The sequence below is a fragment of the Leuresthes tenuis genome, unplaced genomic scaffold, assembly GCF_036924035.1.
Source record: "Leuresthes tenuis unplaced genomic scaffold, fLeuTen1.0.hap1 SCAF_12, whole genome shotgun sequence".
NCBI classification, from domain to species: Eukaryota; Metazoa; Chordata; class Actinopteri; order Atheriniformes; family Atherinopsidae; genus Leuresthes; species Leuresthes tenuis.
The window spans coordinates 6195261-6217056 of NW_027325366.1; the positions used below are offsets into that span (position 1 = coordinate 6195261).

General features: G+C 38.9%; 2 protein-coding genes across 2 annotated transcripts in view; both read left to right on the forward strand.

The window, feature by feature from the left end:
• Nucleotides 1-252: 252 nt before the first annotated feature.
• LOC140319893 (striated muscle preferentially expressed protein kinase-like) lies at nt 253-9198 on the forward strand. Its single transcript, XM_072397667.1, has 4 exons — nt 253-701; nt 8555-8641; nt 9006-9066; nt 9180-9198. Exons 1-4 carry the CDS (start codon nt 287-289, stop codon nt 9196-9198), a joined length of 582 nt encoding a protein of 193 aa, XP_072253768.1. The 5' UTR covers nt 253-286.
• A 49-nt stretch (nt 9199-9247) lies between these two features.
• Nucleotides 9248-21796, forward strand: part of spegb (striated muscle enriched protein kinase b) — a 33066-nt gene continuing 20517 nt past the window's right edge. The window contains exons 1-16 of the mRNA XM_072397885.1: nt 9248-10776; nt 10936-11079; nt 11192-11374; nt 12092-12258; nt 12518-12606; nt 13705-13880; nt 14975-15235; nt 15343-15501; nt 15707-15896; nt 15986-16215; nt 17154-17273; nt 17422-17526; nt 17657-17863; nt 17951-18074; nt 18401-18573; nt 19759-19871. Coding sequence (XP_072253986.1) covers nt 9336-10776; nt 10936-11079; nt 11192-11374; nt 12092-12258; nt 12518-12606; nt 13705-13880; nt 14975-15235; nt 15343-15501; nt 15707-15896; nt 15986-16215; nt 17154-17273; nt 17422-17526; nt 17657-17863; nt 17951-18074; nt 18401-18573; nt 19759-19871 — 3882 coding nt within the window. The 5' untranslated portion in view covers nt 9248-9335. The remainder of the gene's footprint in view (nt 10777-10935; nt 11080-11191; nt 11375-12091; nt 12259-12517; nt 12607-13704; nt 13881-14974; nt 15236-15342; nt 15502-15706; nt 15897-15985; nt 16216-17153; nt 17274-17421; nt 17527-17656; nt 17864-17950; nt 18075-18400; nt 18574-19758; nt 19872-21796) is intronic.

Below are 21796 nucleotides of genomic sequence, written 5' to 3' on the forward strand. Positions count from 1 at the left end.
TTCAGACAAGTCAGGCTTGAAAACAACAGTCTTGGAAGACTTATTAATTGTGGATATGCTTCTAAGAATTCTGTGTTCTATTCTCTCTCCATTAGAATAAATGGATGAATTATCTCCTGTTTAAACAATGTAAGAATAATCTTAAATGTGATCTATATCAGGCCTGCTTGTTGACTCTAATGCCCTGACTGGATGTTAGAGTAAAAAAACCCTTTAGTGTTGCAGTCATACAGCACAGGTAAACAGATACAGATTCTATTATAGGGCCTACCAAGTCAGTTCAACCATGAGAAAAGCTGATGTTCCAATGACCCTTAAAAAAGGGGTAGATGAATCAGTGGCACCCCCGAGTCCCATCATCCCCACAAAACGATCTAAAGCAAACCCAGAGCAAGTTGTGCCAGAACCTCGGCCTGGTTATCCCACTCCATCGCCACCGGTTTTCATCCGCAAAATGAGGAACGCGGCTGTAGGGACAGGCTGTGATATCCGCCTTAAGGTGACTGTGGCTGGAGATCCCCAGCCCTCCTTGTACTGGTACCACAATGATGACCTCCTCAACATGGATAACCAAGAATATGGAGGGCTTTGGATTAGGGATTGCAAACCCAGTGATGCAGGTCTCTACACCTGCATTGCCAACAATCACCTGGGAGAGGCTCGAACTAGTGCTGTGCTGGCTGTCTTGGATCTGGGCGAAGGTAAAGTCAGTCAATTTATTTAATGTTTTACTTTTACTGATGGTAAGATTTTAGCTCTTGCTCGAATTATGTTACTGGACTCTAAGTGTCTTTTATTTGGAAAATATGAAGCAACCAAATATTTTACCAATGTTTCAAACCAATAAGCTGTTTGAAGAAATCAGAAGAACAACAACTTAAGTTTATCCAACCATTCTCTCTTATGATGACAGGTAGTGTGTCACTGAATTCATCCATTATATGACGATAAGAATGTCACATACATAACAACTATGCTCATTCAAAACAACTGAATGGATTTTCATGAAAATTCCCCAGCATGTCATCCAAAAAGTCCATCTCAGTTGGTCACGGGAACAATAATGAGCAATTTGTACTGTCTAATCTCCCGTTCCCTTCGCTGCAGTATAAAATAAAAATCCCAGCTAATATCTTAGCAAAGGCCTGACCAACTCAATTTGCCGTATGTAATATTTTACTGTTTATTTGGACGAGACGTTTTGTGTTCTAGTTCCATTTTCTGGTCTTTACTGTAATCTTTTGTTCCCCAGTCATGTGGGTACAGGTCATAATTGAAACAATCAAGTCATTTTAAGTTACCGATCAGACAGTTCCCTAAATTGAGACGTTCCAAAGGAGCAATGGATTATGGTGAATTCAAGCAGATATTCACACAAAGTACACGCGTGCTGATACAGTCTGTCTAAGCATAAAATCGAGTTCCAACACCTTCCTCCAAAACTGCAAAATGCATTTAATATTGATTTTCTTATCTTTCAAATCACAGAAGAGCAGTGGAGCTGCTAGAGATTACCTTGCATTGGAAAGGTCTGACTTCAACCATTCATTCTGGAAATAAATCTTTCCTTAAACAGTGCATTTTGTCAAAGTGAGTCCCTGAGAGTTGTTTACAGTTACATTCCTCAATGTCTAACTCAGGATGCCCAGAAGGCCAATGCAGCATATATTCTGATCAACAAAACCTCTTTTTATGCCTTGCATCATCTCAAACACTGATCGGAATTCAGCCCACCTGAGCACTTTAACCACATGGGCTGCTTAGAAAATTTCATTAGCAGCTCATCCTGTATGCTGTTCATATATCAGCTCAAGCACTTTGTCATTGTTCTTCAGTGCACTTCAGAGTGTGAATAAGAAACAAACTCCTCCCTTTTCCTGCTGATACAGATGTAATGCGGAGTGTATTTCACAGATGTCCATGACTGCTGACTGCAGTTTAACATCAGGAATGTTTTAATAGATGTAAAAATCATCTGATGTCGGGGTCCTGAAAGAGCGGTGAAGTCTGCCGCTTCACAACACAATGATAAGAATCCCTTCCAGTGTAAGTAAGGAGGAACCGAAGAGCATTACATTTCCTCTCTTACACAAATATCTGACGTGTGGACTGAGACCACAGACATGACCAAATAAGCAACTTTAAGATTTCTACATAATACCTGTTTTTGTCTAATTCTCCATGATTGTTGGGATAAGTATCCATCCATCCATTTTCTATACCGACAGTCCGTTAATCGGGTAGCGGGTGGGCTGGAGCCTATCCCAGCAGTCATCGGGCGAAAGGCGGGGTGGGATAAGTATTTTCCTGTAAAATTCTGCTTGTTTGACTGGACATAAACTTCATGGACTGAGTTTGTTGTGACTTTAAATGATTAAATCTACATCACAAATGCAGTATTTATTTTCTTTCAGTGAAGTCATGAAAGGGACCTCAAATCATTAATAGAGCTTGATCCTCCGTCATCATCCATCACATTAAAGGACAGATATTGCTTTCAGACCTGTGCTCCTGTCAGCATCTCACCAATGTATTGCATGCATCACATCAGGGGACTGTCTATATTTAGAAATACACAACAGTGGAGAAGTACATCGAAAATGCTATTCACCCCCCAGCCATGTGATATGGTACAGGAAAGTCCACAAAGACCAATCGCTTGCATTAAAACTGCCCATGCTGGACACACCAACCACATGTCCTATTGAAATCCATAACTTTGAAAGCTGAATGACACACACACACACAAAAAAAACAGTTTTAGTTTTTGTCAGCATAGAACACGTAGTTTTATGTTATTTGATTATTTCAATAATAATAACTTTAATTTATATTGCGCCTTTCAAAGGACCCAAGGTCGCTTTACAAAAACATAAACAAAGAACATTGTCACAGACCAAGTTTTCAAGTTTTTCTATTTGACTAGGCCAGATTATACCAGTCTTGTGCTGGTGGAGGTTTTATGTGGGGAAGTTTTCCTTTGACGTTCCATTTAACCTTTGATTGGATTCAGTTCTCTGCTGCTTTGCCATGCTAGTAGACTTCAGCTGTCCCATCACTCAGTGATACCGCCTGAACTCTTTCTCTCTCTCTCTATCGCTCTACTCATCTTTGAAAATGTCTCTCTATCCCGCCCCCCTTGTCCACTAACTCTCGCTAGTTATTTATACAGAGGAATGTGCCTGGGCTTAGATTTTTGTGATGCTAGCAGGCCAGCATTTCTCCTGTTACACAGCAAGACATCACTGCTAATTTTAACCAAGCCCTGAATGACTTACCCCTCTCTGCTCAGTAGGGAATGGGCCAAACTTACCTCTTTTAAATATGCAAGTATAAAAAAGCCATATGTTTTACAATGTCATGCATCTTCCTTGGCCTGAAACATTTCAAATCAATTCTGTCTCCCTCCATTTTTTTAATTTGCATTTAATTGTACTGGCAGTCAATGGAGTGCATTTGCAAAAAGATGCATATTTACAAGTCCAGAAACACAGGCACAACAACATTCATTTGCACGTAATTCTGGCAACCAGATGGATATTAGGACCAACACTTGTTCTGCTTTTCAGTTAGTGCCCACTGTCCTTTGTGAGAATATTGTGACTCACTGAGTTCAGATTGCTTGCCAACTCTTTCTGAAATTTCTTGCAGGGCAGGTGAGATACACAGGTTTATCAGAGCTTTCTCATCGATAATAATTATTTAGGTAATCATATTTATTTTCAATTAAATTTTGCAATTAGGTGGCCAATGTAGTTGTTTGACCCAATCAGCTTGCAACCAGTAGAAATGATTTACACACACCATGCTGGCCATGCTTATGATCAACTCTACTGCAACTTCTTATAGAAAAAAAATAGTAACGACAGAAAATCTGCATAAAGCAGATGATTCAGCTCAATAACTCATTGTGATTTATTTAGAAAACTGCATGTTTAAAGCTTGTAGAGTAATTGTACAGTTTGGTTTGGCCTATATATGGAACTTTCGATGTAACCAGCGGGTGGGCCGTGGCCTCTGTCCAGTGTATTTGGATAGTTTCCTCACCATGTTGTCTTCCTCCTGGAGCATGACTGTGAGCGAACAGGTGGAACTAAAGTTAAACTGTGGAAATCCCCTCCATCACCATGTTACTTTGATAAATAGATCAACAAATTTGTATTCAAATGAAATCAGAAAGAGTCATTGAAGAGTTTAATAGATTATTTAGAATAACTAAGCTAGGTTTTGGAATGAGAGGAGATTGTTTCGACCACAAAGTAAAAAAGCAACAGCTCATGAAAAATAAAGAAGGGCATAGCATCAAAGTAAACCTGGATGGAAATTGCTCTCAAGTTTGAACTTATTAAGTCACTCAGAGATTGAGAGCCACCTTCTGCAGTGAGGACTTAAAAGTAACTGCTGGAAGACAAACTGAGATAAGGCATAAAGAAACCACTGGCTCTTTGTTGAAAGAAACCCTGAGACAAGCAGTGGCATTTCATTATTTCATGCCTGCAGGTACCTTTCTAAAGAGGAGTGCACAGAATGTATTTGCAGCATGTTAATAAAACCTAAGTAAAAACAAGAGCTAAAAGAGGCTGATAATCTATTTTGAAACAATACGGATGCTGAAATTTGAATGATAATTTTGTACAGCCTTTGCATCAACAATGACATTTGATCTGATAATGGAACGCATTGTTAAGTTTTACCATAAATGAATCATGCAAAAAGTGGATCACCGTACAAATCCTTAGAAGGAAAGCTAATACGCTAGCAGCCTCTACATTCATTAGGTTACATTAACGCTCTTTTTACACTGATTTAATGTGTTTAAGTGTTTGATTGTAAGGACATCAGACATCAAACTGACTCTGCAGTAGTTATGTGTTCAGTTAGAGGCTTCTTCACCTCCTGAGAGATTCAGGAGGTCATACCTACCAGCATCAATAACCACACACAATAACAGCTCAGGACGATTAATGTAAAAGAAAAAAAAAAGAGGAAGAAATTGCTGGTATATTATGACTTCCTTTTGGGATGAGAAAAACTATTCTTCCATTTCCTTTTTTTCACTGCCTTTCATTTTCATTCTATGCCTACCGTCATGCTGACAGATATATAGACTAGCTGGTTGTATAATGGGATTAACATGCCTGGTGTTTACATTACAAAGACGACCTCTTGAGGGTCTTTCTTAACACAAGCCATGATTTTTCATTTCAGTGAGGACCTTTGGTGATAAAAGCTAACAAAACGTTAACTGAGACTAGAAAGTGAAAGACAATAGCGAAACAAAACTGAGCCGAGCAGTTTTGCAGCCCTATTGTAATAAATCAGCCACTTCTTACACCAAGCCAGATAAAAGTTTAAAAAACGCCAGTTCTACATGGACTACTGAAAACAAAGAACATAGACCAGATGAATGTGGCAATAACACTTTCTCTTCCCATGAGAAGGTTTGTCGGCTGTGATATTGGGTTATAATAGTTTAGTATATTCCAGTGCATAGCCAGTGCCAAAGCTTGCTGTAACAAACACAAAAACATAATGTCATAATGACGTCAGGGTTCAAGTGATAGTGTATGAATATAAAGCCATGCACATGAAATGCAGTTGCCAAGGAGACAAAAAGGTACTCTCCATTACCCAAAATTACGTAATCAACAAATCATACAAATTATCCAGTTGGTGTTTCCAAAATGATCACATCGTTCACAGCTCAATTATTTGGCTAATTTAGTCAAATAGATTTTGGCTAATTTAGAGCCTTTGAAATGAAGATCCTTTTTTTTTCATTATTCACAGGTTTGTCTATAGTTGTAAACTTACACAACATGCTCACAGCGTTATTTTTTATTTATTCTTAATGGTGAAATAAAACATGTAATTGGGAAATAATTCTAGGTATCAAGTCATTTACAGTGCAGAACCTTGATCTTTTTTTTTTACTGAAAATGATTAAAGTATCACTAAAAGATCAAACATTAGCAGCAGAAGAATAATGCAATACCCATGTGATGTATTATCAGTGTTGCAGTGAGCACAGCGTGTCAGTTTAAGCAGACAGTAACACATTTGCTGTGAGAGCTAACAGTGTTCTACCAATGCAGAGGAGTGAGGAGGTCTCTGTTGCGGCGATTCTCCCCCTCACCGCCGACAAGACCACATCAGCTCATTACACCAGTTGAAGAATAAGACACAGACACATGGGGAGGAAGGGAAAAATGAAAAATGTCAACCCATGCTGTAGAACACTGATCTCAAGAGGGCTGGATCACTCCCACTGGTTTTTCTGCCTATCGGTGTGCACTGCCTGTGGGGTGGAACTCAGCGGGGGAAGATGCTTACACTGTTTGTTGGCCATTGTGTGGACAGGGGGGCTCCCTCAGAGTGGATGATATGCATTCAAGAGACATTTCCACCTGCGGATGGAGGTCTATGCTCTTTGCTTTTCAGAAATGGATTCTCTCAGAAGGAACTGCTGAGACACTGACTTGTTACATCGTGGACAAAAGTGCCTTCTTTACATTTTTCTTTGCATTTAATTGAAGGATTTTTACATGTGTGTTAGCAGAGTTACAGCATATAAGAAACTGAATCTTGTGCATCCAAATTGCTGATGTCTTCATAGAAAATGTCCTTATGTGGGCGTAGATGAATGGCACAGTACCCCCAGTGTATGTTGGGGAATACCCTGCTGCTGAACGTAAGCCAAGAGAAAAAAATACCTGTCGAGGACTTATAAAGCATGAAAAACATTCTGACCAAAGAAAAAATCAGGCAAGTGCTGTTTAAATTTTTCATTTTTCATTCTGCACCAGTCTAACAATGAATTGCATATGGACCATTAAGCACCAAAAATGCTACTAGAAACACTAAATTGACTTTACTGCTCAACAGCTGGCCACACAGTGTTCAGCTGAGTGTCAGATGCATTTGCAGTGCTTACAGGTAGCTGTGGAAGCTGCTCTTCACCCTGATTCATAATAAACACCATTGTTACTTTAGAAATATATTCATCTTAGCTATTTGAAAGTAACTTGAGATCTCTGGATAAAAATCAAAAGCTAAAAACAGGTCATTTTAAGCAGCTAATTTGAAAGAATTGCAGAAAGTTCCACCGATGGAGTTACACAGTTTTTTAACACACATGCGCTCTTCTTTATTGATGTACACAGTCTTGGATAAGTATTCATCTCCCTGTTTTTTTTTAATATATATTGTTACATTTCAACCAGGAGTTCAAATGTTTTGCGAGTTTATGTAATGTACCATAAAAGAAAAAGAATCTAAAGTGATCAAGTCAAATAAAAAAAGGAAATAAAATAAATACTAAAAAATAGTGCATGCATATTTATTGCCCCCTTTCCTTCTAAGCCCTAAATTACAATCTATAGCTTTCAATTATCTTCAGAAGTAACATAATTAGTTTAGTTAAGTCCACCTGTGTGCTCTCTAAGTGTGACCCCAGAGTCTGCAACCCCAATAAGCAAGGGGGTTAAAAAGATCAGAGTTCTCATAAAAAGGTCAAGGACAAAGTTCTGTACAAGGTGAGATTCAAATGGAAGGTGGGAAATATGTTAAGAATATGGCACAACAACAAACCTGCAGAGTAACACCAAGACTCAGAGACCAAATTAAAGGCATTTATTGGAGGTAAGAAAAAAAAGAAAAGCTGAACGATGACCCAGAAAGAACTGCAGAGGTTCAGCCTTACCCTCCACAAAGCTTGGTTTTCTGGAGGAAAAAAAGAAAAACACCAAAGATACAAGCAGAAAAGAAGGATCTTTGATTGTGAAATGTGCTGCTCATACATTTTAATTCCAAAGTTGAATATTCTTTTTCAATTACAATATCAGCCTATAAGCCAACAAAACAGAGAAAACGCTAAGTGGGGTTCATCTTTTTGCAATGTTTCGCTATTCATAGAAAAAGATTTACTTTAAATCTAAAGTGTACTCATTTAGTAGATGGTAGATGATTAATATGCTTGCTACACAGTAAACAAAAAAAGTTGAAAATGGAGAAATGAAGTTTCCTGTCTAATATGTAGTTTTATATTGTTATATATATATAAAACCATATAATCGTTCTATTTATCAGGCATGTTCAATATGACCAACACTGCTGTATCGTGCTTTCTTGCTGCAAAAGAACAACAGTTTTTTTATAAGTATACACCTACTGTGAAGCAAACACCTCATGAGAGCGGCTTGGATGCCAATGACTCAGTAGTCATCTCTATTTTGAGTCCTTCCAGCGACTGAATTTTCTCTCTGTTTGAAAACCTCAGATGGTACAGCTGGATCAGTTTTAAGATAAAACAAAAGATGAAGTTTACTTTCTCGTCAAAATACTAATTTCCATCCTTAACAATATTTTACAGATTTGCAGACTTGTGATGGGTATGATGGACAAAGACTCAGCAGCAGCAAATCTAGTTAATTCATCTTAGTTGAAATTTGAGAGAAAATACAATAATGATAATCTAAAATCCAATTAAATGTGATGAGTAAATGATTCATTTCCTGCCTGACTTTCTTTGACATTCCTTTTGATTTTTTTTTAGATTCTGAAACAACAGAGGATGAAGGTGGAGACCAATTTGAGACCAAAGACGAAAGCGGTGATGTTGAAGACCAGGCTGTTCATACAAGTAACCAACATGTTGCCAACAGATGTTGTAATACTATGGTTTTTAACCAATTAAATTATGTCAAAACCACAATAATGTGGCATTTAGAAGTACACAAAACTTGTTTGAACCAAATTTGACCAGATTTGAGCTTAGACAGCTATGTGCCATGTACATTTTTTGATAGTCAGAAAATCTGATGGAAATATATCTGTTAATTAGAAAAAATGCTCAGTGCTTACTGTAAGAATCCAGCTACTAACATGTTTATATTTTAATGTCAAAATGCAAGTCCAATTTGTTTGATTTCCAACCAGGTGGAAATTCAGTAGAGTTGCATTTTTCTAAATTTGTTAATTTATTACTTCTTTTACATGAGAAACAGTGATGGACAAAGGTGCAGAGGATAACAACAGAACACATGGAATTGAAGATCACCTTAACAGGCAAGTAAAATACTTGCTGTTGTACTTAAAAAAAAATACCCACCTTGATGTGTTGAGTTTAGTTATCAATAGTTTGCTAGTTTAACGCTTCATTTTTAAATGACTGTTAACAGGTTCACAATCAATAACTGATTCCTAGAGAATTTGCTTTTAATCATAGTTTCAATCATCGTTTCAGAAGCCAATCAGAGGATTTTTCGAGAGAATCTCCTTCACGAGTTCTCCCACCACCATCTCCAAGACTGGTCAAACGTACCTCCACCTCTCCAATGCCAAGTCGTTCTGGTTCAACTACTCCTCTCAGCTTGCGTAAGAAAAGTGTTGTGCCAAGTGAATACCAAGACACAGTGCCTGGGGAGTTTGAAGAAAAAGTAAAGCAGCCGAAAGGCGTGTCACAAGGTAACACCCAGGACTCTCGACCACAGACTCCACAGAGTGAGTCCTCACGGAAGGAATTTACTCTTAGACCTTCTCCAAAGCTTACAAGGGCAAGCTCGAAGGTTTTTGAGAAAGTTCGGGGCTTAGAGGAGCGGAGACGAAGTCTTGATATTCCAGAAGGTTCCATCTCTGGAAGATCCTGGGCAGGGTTCAATCGTGCTGGATCCGTAGATTCAGATGATGGCGGAAGCCGGCTGGGTATCTCAAGAGAAAGCTCAAGGGAAGATCTAAGGGAGGCTCTGAAAGAGGATGCTGCTGAACGGAGATCTATGTTTAGACAGAGAGCTGCTTCTTTGGAGGACAAACCCCGCTACACCCAAAAAGTTCAGGACATTGAGAACAAGTTCACAGAAGAGCTCCAGCGCATCAAGAAGCTTGTTGGAAAACCCCATCTAAAAAAATCTTTTTCAACTGAGCAACTCACCCTAAAGGCTAAGCAGCGCCAGCCCTTTCGAAAAATCGAACCGATTCCTCCTCAAGTTCTAGAAAAGCTCCAAGAAAGAGAACGTGTGCAGTGGGCAAAGGAACAACCAGTGCTGCAACAACATCACGCACCACAAGAACAGCATAAATCCCAACCCCAAAAGCCAACTACCACTAGCTCAACAACCGTTACAGTTAGTAGATATGGAGAGGTAGCATCCCCCCCGGAGTCAATGCAGCTATGTGATCTACCTGGACAACATTCTGTGAGAGAATTAAATAGAGTCAGTCCAGTTACAGAAATCCTTCAGAGATCATCATCACCAGCACTGCATCAACAACAGAGGGAAGACTCGCCAAGCAGAAATCTTACAGAGATGACGTTACGCAAGGTGGAACGAAGGCCACCGAGTCCACTTGTTCAAAGGGTATCCCGAATGCAAGAATCCCCACGCATCCAAGAATCTCTTTTACAAACTGCACAGAAGGATAACACTTCAGGGAGAAAGACACCTATAGAAGTAGTATTAAGAAAAATTGAAAACAGACCTGAAAGTCCTCTGGTACAGAGAAGGACTGTGAACGTGCAAGATCTTCCTCCTCAAGCTCCTATAAAACCCTTAAGGACAACATCAATTTCCCCAACAGCGGACATCATGGAAGTGGAGCTATCCAAACCAGCCTCCGAGATAAAAGTCCCTACTATAATTGTGGAAGATGAAACGATGGAAGAAGATGTTCCATTGACAACAAGTGAACCCCAGCAGATGAGTACGAGTGTCAAAAAAGGACAACAGCTGAAGACGAAAGCAAAAACCCGTCGACAACGACCACTGTCTCCAGAGTTAGGTTTGTAGCGGTTCTTTTATAAAGCTCTCTGTGGTTGTATGAAGTTCTAGTCTGTTGGTATTCATGTTTAGTCAACTGAGTTAGTCTTGACCAGATGTTTTTTCAGAATTTCTTTAGGGGTACAATAGCTTGAGACCTGTGTTTTGTTGAAATGTGCAGATTCTTCTGATGATTCTTATGTGTCTGCTGAAGAAGACCCAATGGAAGCTCCCGTGTTTGAGTTTCCCCTCCAGGACACCGTGGCATCTGCTGGTGCAGATGTGCAACTAAAAACCATAATTGTCGGAACACCTATTCCACAGGGTAATATGTTTCACTTTGTGTTCTAAGTGCAAAACCAGAAATGATTGTGTACATTTAAGCAGTTTGGAGGTAAATTAATCAACAGTTTTTTTCTTTGTCTTTTCTGTTAAAGTTACCTGGACTAAAGACAACACTGAAGTCACAGGCATTGCCAATTATACAGTAAAAGTCGAAGGTGAACGACATAGTCTGCTCGTCAAATCGGCAAACATTAGTGATGGTGGAAAATACTGTGTAACAGCAGTTAATCAGGTGGGCAGAGCCTCCAGCAGTGCCACTGTTATAATCAAAGCAGGTAGGTTGAACTTTGGATATATCAGATCAAACTTGCTGAACACAGTACTGTTTGAAATTATTCATCCCTGATTTCATCAGTATTACTTTGTAAAGAGCTTCGTAATACTGTCCTTTTTTTGGTAGAAATGACAGTAAAGCGTGTTTTTACAGTGTGTCCAACAAAACTAATAGTACGGAAATGAAAATGAGGAGACGTGATTTTATGATTTTAGTTTAATCTGCTGGGGGGGGGGGAACCCAACGCATTTAACAATGACAAAGTCAGTTAATTTGAAAATATGTGAATTGTTGTTACAGTTGTCATAGATCTAAAAATAGTCTACATTTTAAAAGAAGGTCTCATCCCACACTGACATTGTGTTTCTTTCCCACTCCCTTATTGTTATCTCTCTAAACAAGAAGTGTGTACCATATATTCCAGCTGAATAACCCCACTTATAGTTACCATAGCAACTAAGAGGTGAGACTGAAACTATAAATTGCCCACTGAGTCTCACTGGCTCCACTCACTGTGAATTGTTTTGTTCACATTTTGCATTTCAGATTCTAATTATAAGGCTTGGTTGGGCTTTGTTTTCTGTGTTGTATTAACTCTTTGAACTCCTGTGTTCTCACTATGCTGTGCAAAAACAACAATCAGAACTAAATGAAAGGTACCAGCGTTTTTGCAGCAAACTAAAACAGGAAACCCAATAGAGTCTTTTTAAATTTAAAGAGTCTGTGCAAGAGCCAAAAGGAACCCTGGGAGTGCCAATGGATATCAGCAGCCCTGTTACATCTGATGAGGAGTATCTCAGTCCTTTGGAGGAAGCTGCGGACTTTGGAGTCCAAGATCCAAAGCAAACTATTGACACACGATTCAGAAAACCCCCTGCATTTCTGGTAAGACTCCACAGAGCAAATTCAAAGCTAAATTTTCTTTTCATTTTAGAGGATGACCTTATTATGTTTAGCATTTACATTTGTTTGTTGTAAAACACTGCATGGAAATGTGTTATGTATCCAGGTTTCTTGATTTTATCAATGTCAGTATCTCTGTCTCTATGTCTTATTTGGTGTGTTTTCGTCAACACATCTGCCAAATAAAACTTACAGGTCAAATCCATCAATCAGTTTCTAACTTGTGTTAAATTTCAAACAGGTAACAATGACTGATCAAGATGTCATTGAAGGACAGGAGGTCACCATGTCTGTTCGAATAAGTGGACAACCCAAACCCATGCTTTACTGGTAGGTCCCCTAAGGCCATCAAATCACTTAAACTCACTACTGCATTAGAAGGGAAAAGGCTTTTCCAGCATTACAAACCATAAGTCTTTTAGCATGCTGCTTTAGACATTCATGAAAAAAGGTGAAAGCTTAATGTTTACTAAATTCATTAAGTCCTCAGGATGACACAAAGTCTTAAAGGGGAAAAGAGAAGAACAATTGGTTCTCAGCATTGAACACAAAATTAAACTCATTGCCCAGAAACACAAATCTGGCAGAATTAACAAACTTGTACAATTATCTAGCCTTCAAAGGCAATGTTGGGGCCATCTGAATGAAGAGCTTAAGAAGAGCAAACAACTCCTGTGCAGAGGTCTAGCAAAGCAGTGTTTGTACACCTCTTCCATAGTTGTTCTACCAGTGTGTGGTTATTTATTGCTGTTGTTAAGTGCAGCAGCAACAAATTATAAATATGGACTTCCTATTGTCAACAAATCCTATAAAAGGGCCAAAAGCCAATGGAATTTATACCTCTGTGCCAGTTGCTAACAAACTACTTAAACATGTCAGTTAGACACATTGTTAACTGGGTCATGTGCTCTTTGAAGAGCATGGTCACCGCAGCTGGTTTCAAATTTTGTTCTTGGTGGTTGTGTATGCACCAGTTATGGGAATGCAATCTAATTTCAGCAATAATACAACACAAAAGCATGACTATTATCCAATTTTAATTTGTATTAGCTCCATCAATTTGCAAAACACAAAAATGCTGCGAGAGTAATGCAACAACACTCAGAAAAATTATTGTGATGATAGAAACTGTCACTGTTCTTTTTTTATTTTTATTTGGCCGATAGAAGTAGAACAATAGCAGTTTTTTTGTTTATAATAGGTTGAATCATTCAGGCAGGTTCTGTCATAAGACTTAGTCATAGCTCTTAAGAGACAATAGCAGAAAATGAAGTACTGGACAATGTATGCCTCCCACTAACCTCATAGCAGCCAAAAGGGAGTTTGTTCTAGAAACAGTGTGTGCTTGGAAATCCTTCTTTGCATATATTTTGTTTAAAAAAAGTTCCATGTGGCAAAATGTGAGTGCTTTGCTCCATTCTTTTGTAGGCTGAGGGACAGAGTCACTGTGAAAACAGGCCTGCGTCATATTGTACGTGAGACGGCAGATGGCACCTTTGAAATGACAATCAAGTCAGCAGTGAGGTCAGACTCTGGAATTTACACTTGCAGGATCATTAATGAGTATGGAACAAAGCAATGTGAAGGAAGGCTGGAGGTCAAAGGTATGCTTCATTTGAAATGTCTGTGAGAAACATGTCTTGTCATTTTTAAGAATGCACAAATCCGTATTTCTTTGTTGATCACTGAATGATGATGGGTTTCTTCTCAGTTATTCTGAGTAGTCATAGATTATACAATCCATTGAAATGTTTTTTTTTTTTTACATATTCAACAAGCAAACGTGATTCTCTGCAGCCATATCCAAAGAGGATGGCTTCTCTGGCACAGTTTGAGGACCTTACAAATCAATTTGTAGTAATTTCTTTGTTACCTCTGCCAAGCTTCTCTAAACTTTCAGAGCAGATGGCTGTTACTGTTTTCTTTTCAGCAGTTTTTTTTTTGCAGTTACATAATGACATTCACAACAAAAGACCATGCAAATGCATGGATTTAGAAATCTGGCACTCCTGATCGTAGACACATGCACATTGACAAAAACAGTTGTATGACTGGGTCAGCTCCATAGCCTTAAAGAGCTCTTAAGGTCTTGGCTTGACGCTGTACACTTCAACAGCAAACCGACACCAGGTCATAGATGTAAAACAGGTTCCACCACTCACTCCATCACAAGGTTACAATCACTGGCACACAATCTGGACTGTCTGATTCTGATTTCATGGATTTGAGGTTATGATCCAATCCAATCTGACTTTATTTGTTAAGCACTTTAAAAGAGCCACAGTGGACCAAAGTGCTTTACAGGATAAATAAAAACACAACAAATAAAAGGTTCACAAGATAGGTGACAGATATTATTATCAAATAAGGGATTCATCTACCTTTCTACATGACTGGTCCATTTATTTAAGTGATGATTTGTGACACAATGTCAACTGTATGCATCACTTGTTTGTGTGTTTTACCAAAATCTATAGATATTTTTTCAAAGAGGATAGTGTTTTCAGACATGCTGAAAGTGTAATTCCCACCGTTTCATGACTCTAACTACATTCCACATTGTGACTAAATTCTTGACATTATGTTACTGTGATTTCAATATAAGCTCAATGTGCCTGTAACTATTTCTAAGTGTAACTAAGTGTTTAGGATATCACTTCTCAGTACTCTTCAGATGATGTGCTTTATTCATACCCAGCCCCATCAGTTGAACCAGGTTTAGCCGTTATCCGCCCGGTGAGGGACATCACAGCCAAGGCTGGAGAGACGGTTTTGTTTGAGTGTCACATCATCGGACCAAAGGACACTGATGTCGACTGGCTTGCAGATGGGAAGCTGGTCCAGCCGGCACTGCTTAACTGTAAGATGCACTTTGATGGTAGGAAGTGCAAGCTGCTGCTCAATTCTGTACACGAGGATGACAGTGGGACATACATGTGCAAGCTCAGCACAGCTAAAGGTTGGTCTCTCAGAAACACATGTGATACAATACATGTGGTATGCTTTATAAAGGTTTGCATTTACTTTCCTTTCCATTCCTGTCCTGAAAATCATTTTCACTTTCAGAGGAAGTGACATCATGTGGTAAACTCAAAGTCATTCCTTCTTTGGAGCCTCTCTTCACACGTGAGTTGGACGTTTTGGAAGTGATTGAGGGGCGTAACGCTCGATTTGACTGCAAAGTCAGTGGAATGCCACCCCCTAAGATCATCTGGAGTCACTTTGGTAATCCCATATTGTCATTAAGATCTACATTAAAACATTTTACACAGAAAATTAATCCTTCTTGGATTTAGAAATTGTCTCTGCATCTAGGTGTGTCACACAATCATAACTGTCTTCTATCCATCCCAGCCTCATGAGTTAATGCAGGATTAATACACTTCATAATCAGACTGACGTAAATATTTATGCCCCTTTTTCTCTTTAGAGCAGCCACTCATAGAAAGTGAAGACATTCGTATACTTCAGGAGGGTGGCCGCCATTCTCTTGTCATTTCCCACGTGACCAGCGAGGATGAGGGTTTCTACACTGTCAGAGCCCGCAACCCTCATGGCGAGGCAGAGAGCTCTGCTGAACTTTACATACAAGAACCGCGGCCAGCCATCTCCTCTCAGATGTAAGAGGGTGTCGTTTCATCAATGTTAACATGTTACGGATTACAAAATATTCAGAATATTTATTGGTACTGCCTCTCCATTCCTTTAGGGCTAAATTGGAGAAGATGCCATCTATCCCAGAAGAGCCAGAAGTTCCAGAGAATGAGGTGGAGCGCTTCACCATGCCTGACTTTATCAAACCTCTCTATGACTTGGATGTGATTGAGGGAAAAGAGGCTGTACTCAAATGCAAAGTGGCTGGTTTGCCATACCCAACAATTGCCTGGTTCCACAATGGCAAGAGGATTGAAAGCACAGAGGACAGAAAGATGACGCAGTGTAAGTGTCTTAAAATGGACCATCATTCAGCTGATGTACAAGCCATCAAAGTCAGTGTCGTATGAGAAAGGACACACCCTTTCAGTTCAAGGATTTACATATCAGTAGATAAAACATAATCCAGTGGTTCTTATCAGGTCTTACAATTAGGTAAATATATCCTCAGATGAACAGCAACACATGATATATTAAAACATGGCATTAAAAAAACTGAGCAAAAAGGCAGCAGCCATGAGTGAAACACTAAGAGCCTAATCTCCAAGAGCACCTCTGCAAGATCAGAATTTTTGGCAGTTTGTTGGTCTGGATCATTCAGGTGTGTGTTAACACCTAAGAAAAGCAATGGTAGCTGCCCATCAATCTACTAGTTAGAGTTTATCATTCTACAATGAAAAAGATTATTCACAAGCGTAAAACATTCAAGAAAGTCGACAGTCTTCCCAGAAGTGGGCGTCCAGGACGTTCACCACAAGGTCAAACCGTGCAATGCTCAGAGAAACTGCAAAAAGCTCAAGAGCTTCATCTCAGACCATCTACAGACCTGAGTCACCATGTTAAATGTTGACAGTACATTTAGAAATAGACTGAACAAGTATGGCTTGTCTGGAAGGGTTGCAGGAAGCCACTTCTCCCTGGAAAGAACATGATGGCACAGCTTAGGTTTGCATAGTTGCATCTGAACAGACAATACTTCTGGAAGGATGTGTTTTGGACAGACAACATCAAATGGGGAGATGTTTGGTCATAATACACAGCATCACGTTTGGCATGAACCAAACTCAGCATATCAGCACACCTCATACAACTGTCCAGCACAGTGGTGGACGAATGATTTTGGCTTGTTCTGCAGCCACTGAATAGACCATCATTTCCTCTCTATGCAAATGTTTTCTAGAGTCAAATGCCTTCTTATCCCTCATCTTTTTTTCATTCCACAGTTCGTGATGTTCACAGCTTAGTCATCCGCTCTGTGTGCCACGCCCATGGTGGTGTCTACAAGAGTGTAATCTCAAACAAAGTAGGAAAAGCCACCTGCTATGCTCATCTTTATGTTACAGGTGATTTACTTTCTTTTGCTGGAATGTACCTCAAGAAATAGTTTTGTTTTTTTATTACTCACATTTGATTAAGAATAGATATTATGTTAGACTTTGTGTCCATGCCCAAAACACTTATGGGCCTCTAAATCCACTGTTGTCATTTTAGACATCCTTCCTGACCCTCCTGATGGCATTCCAGTGATAGAGTCCATCACTGGTAAAACCATCACTCTAAGCTGGAAGAAACCCAGGAGGCTGGACCCATCCATCGGTATGTAAGAGGTTTGAATAAATATATTGTATTCCCTAGAAAAAAAGTTTTACTTTACTTTACTTTTTGTATTGTATTTTTATGGATAGAAAACTTAATGCACGGTGGGTCAAATCTCATTTCCTTTCAGATCCCACCTCATTGATGTACGCCATCCAACAGCAAGCCCTAGGCTCCATCCAGTGGATCATCATAGCCTCTGGGCTGAAGGAGACCACCTACACCATCACAACCCTCTCCAAGAATGTGCGCTATGCTTTTAGGGTGTTGACAATCACATCCAAGGCCTTCAGCAAGCCCTCACCTGCCACAGACCCTGTGCAGCTCCTGGACCGAGGTAGACTTTAGCTATCAGAGGATACAACTCTCCATCAGTGTGGGTCATAGCTTTGATGAACATGATCCGTTTGATTTTTTTTTTCAGGTCCCTACCTTCAGGAGGCCCCAGTGATTGTTGATAAACCAGAAATTGTGTATGTGATTGAAAACCAGTCAGTCACTATCCCTGTCACTCTCAATCATGTCAACACTGCAGTCACCTGGAAGAGGTATTTGTCTCTGTTGCCAAGTTTCTGTGTATGCTATTTTATCCTTATTTTTCTTAAAAAAATAAAGTATGTGCTTATTGATTATTGTTTATTACATTATTTAAAAATACTTTTTATCCCTGATAAAAATAATGTTCCACCCACTGTAATACAGGATAATCACTGTGTATGAATGGAAGCCATAAATACAGTATGACAATGCATAAAGGCAGCTGTTTTATTCCAAGTGATTATCAAAGATTCCAGAGCAGTGAAATAGTCTATTATTATGTTCTGACACTTTGCAAGTAGGAAATCAGCCCAGTGACAGATACACTTGTCTTCAGGAAAGGAGTGACCCTGGCCAGCAGGCCAGGCCTATATGAGATGACAATGCCTGATGATGACCAGCACACGCTGAAGTTGCTGAAAGTGAAGAGTGCTGACATTGGAGAGATGACATTTGTGGCCTCCAATGAGTATGGAAGCGACAGCTGCACCTTCAATGTGGAGATGGCAGGTAGGAGGAAGATCTATCAGTACAGAGGGAATGCATATGAGATCATCAGACATGGGACTGTTCTCATGTTACACCCAGGTTTACCACTCAGTGGTAAAAGACAGCTGGCTCAAAGGCTGCTGACTGTTTGACAGTGTTGTCCAATGAACTATGTCAAGAGATTACCAAAGATGTTGGGGATTCTTTTTACAAAAATTCTAAAAAGAGCCAAATGGATTTATATCCAAATGGATATATATATATATATATATATATGATGTTCAGTGAACATTTTGAGTCCCTTATGTTATGACTAATTATATACAGTATGTGATAAGCTGATAACATTTCCCATTAAAAATGCGATAACGTTTTTGCATTTGATAGAAAAAAAACTTCTGCAACAACATTAATTTTGGTTTGCATTTTGAACCAAGGTTAGATGTTAGTTGAGAAAACTTAGCAGGAATAAGAACAGGTCTATTCTGCAAGTGAAACTTGTTCAGACAGTAACTTATTCAATGTTGCTCCAAATATGTTCAAATTAAATTTATTAATAAAATTTGGATAACTTTTTTTTTTTCCACCAATGTTATAAATTGAGTGGGTAATGGGGAAAAGTTCATTACAGACCATGATAAAGTAGCGAAAACTGTGGTCTCAGATTATTTTAACTGTCTCTCAAGTCATGACTAGGATCACATAAAATAGGCTGCACAGTGGATTCTATGCAGTGTTCATTACAATAGCTTAAATAAAAAATAAATGTTGCAAGAACCTGTTTTTACATAAGCAGAATGTTGATTTGGGACTTTGGTCACCTTGATTTAGCTCGAAAGTCTTTCTTCAGAGAATGACCATGCATTCAGACTTTTGCTCTTTCAGGCTTTGTTTTGTACATTTTCCCAGCATTCAGGCCATACATTGATGTTTGTGGTGCCAGATTCTCCAGAAGGCCATTAAGATACCAGTCGAGACCAGAAGCCTTTAATTTAAGATGTTTTTTTATAATACTTACAATCTTATGAGCGGCAGACATTTTGAAGGTTTTGCCACTTTGAGGCCATCAATTCGAACGTTCTAGGCATGTTTAAATAGAACAGCGATCTATGTGCAAACTCTTTATTTGTATTGTGTTGTCTACGCCATCCATGTAGCCAAACGTTATGCAACTTTGTATTGTACCTTTTTTAATTCTGTCCACAGCTCCACCAACATTTGAGACTATCATGGAAGACTTGGACATCTGTGCAGGGGAGACCCCTCGCTTTGCTGTGGTTGTGGAGGGCAAACCCATTCCTGACATCCTCTGGTTCAAGGTTTTAATCCATTTTAAAAGTAGATTAATCTGATTTTCATATACATCTTAAAATTAGATAAGAGAAACCAATTTCACAAGTGAAACAAAAATATTACACATGGTCATTTATCTATTGAGGGACTCTTCCAGTATTTAATATTTGTAGGAGACAAAAGTGTAAAAATTTGAGTGAGAAAAAAGAAGTGGAAACATGGTAGTAATAGTGTCGGGATTTTGGCCTTTCCCATTACTGATGAAAAAAAAATCAATCTTGAAACATACTGAGAAATTATCAAGAAAATTACCATGACATCTGGCCTTAAAAGCGGAAGTTGGTCCTGCTGCAAGACAAAAACCATCAACAAACAAGCCGCTCTCCCAAGATAAAAATGTTGTGGATGTTACCAAAGTGATCAACAAAGACTGGAAAAGTTTAGTTGCCACGGTCGCTATTCAAGGTCGTCACTACATATTATACACAAAGATTTACTACTTTTGCTACTGTTAGATATCTATTATCGGGGCATTTTTCTCAATAAATAAAGGACTGCTTATAATATCTTATGCATTGTTTGTTTGCTTTTAAAGTCGGAGTAAATCAGAAATAAATATATAATCTGAGTTTGTCAAATCACTGAAACGTGTTTTAACCACTCAGCCAAGTACGATTAATGCAAACTATCAGCAAGTAAAATAAAAATTAGATCGATCGATTTCAGATCAGCTGAAATCCACCATGCAAACGGAACAAACAGAGCTCGTTTTAATCGTCGTAAACTGCTTACGTGTGAAATAAAAAATGCACGCTGCAGGTAATAAATCTTTTGGTTGAGCTTTGAAAAAACTTAAACAGATCTTAAAGTGTAACTTAAATTATTTTGACAGGTATGTGCTACTACAGATTCAGCTGAGATGTCAGCACAGCGTGAACAGGGGAGGGAGAGACTCAGTGCAACACTTGCAGCAGTTTATCGGTTTATCCATTTAAATCTATTCAAAACCAGTTTTCCAGTTAGTAAAAAAAAAGAATCTTAATCATGGTGAGTTATCTTAATTCTCTATCATCATGTCTCTGGCCAAAATCAATCCTTTGAGTGTCCACTGATTGAATTATTCTTGACAGACCAGTTCTCTCAGTGGGTGCCCTCAAACTAGCACAATGCATTGTTCAGAAAATTACGTCCGATGTGTAACTCTAGTTGATGTGCACACAGTCAGGTAATAACATTGTTCAAGACATAAACTTGGCCTTTCAGTCCATGAAGCAAAAATCTGTTTCTCCAAGCTGGTGTGTCTCCAGATCCGCATTAATTCCACACTTTTAGATACACAGTAATATGAATTCTGGCATCCAGGGAAGAAGCATTTCCATGATGAGGCAGAACAGTCAGCCAGTTAGTTAGTTTTAGACCAGAGCTCATGCATTGAGTAGTAGGCCTATTCATATTGTTTTAGTGTTAGGGGCAAAAAAAAATAAAAAATGAACTGTTAAGCAGTCTAACTTCACATATAGGGTCACCAGTGGCGGCTGGTTATATATATATATTTTTTTTGGTGGGGCTGTGCATGTTGCCCAGTGATTGTCCAACTTTTTAAAATGAGGATTACTACAATTTAACAGTAATGATTTAATCTCCTTCTCAAAATCACCAGTTTCACAGATATAAATGACCAATTTTACATTGCATAATACTAGATAAATAAGTATCTCACTGAATTCGGTGAAAGCTGCCCCTCGCTCATGAAGTTCGCCATAAGTTCGCTGATTTACCACGCTGCACAAGCCTATTTTTAACTTGAAATCTGCTGCTGAGGCAATATTTTCAGCGCCCCAGGCCATAAATTCTGCGACACTGATGGGCCAATTATTTATTAATTTGCCCTGGCAATAGTACACGATTGGCTGCACTGCTGGGACGCTGACTAGCACCACATGACAGAAAC

What these genes read in the sequence shown, in the direction of transcription:
- LOC140319893 (XM_072397667.1), top strand. Translation starts at nt 287, where the DNA reads ATGAGAAAAGCTGATGTTCCAATGACCCTTAAAAAAGGGGTAGATGAA. An exon ending in TGTCTTGGATCTGGGCGAAG is followed by an intron (nt 702 to 8,554) that starts GTAAAGTCAGTC and finishes ATTTTTTTTTAG; the next exon opens with ATTCTGAAACAACAGAGGAT. An exon ending in AGACCAGGCTGTTCATACAA is followed by an intron (nt 8,642 to 9,005) that starts GTAACCAACATG and finishes CATGAGAAACAG; the next exon opens with TGATGGACAAAGGTGCAGAG.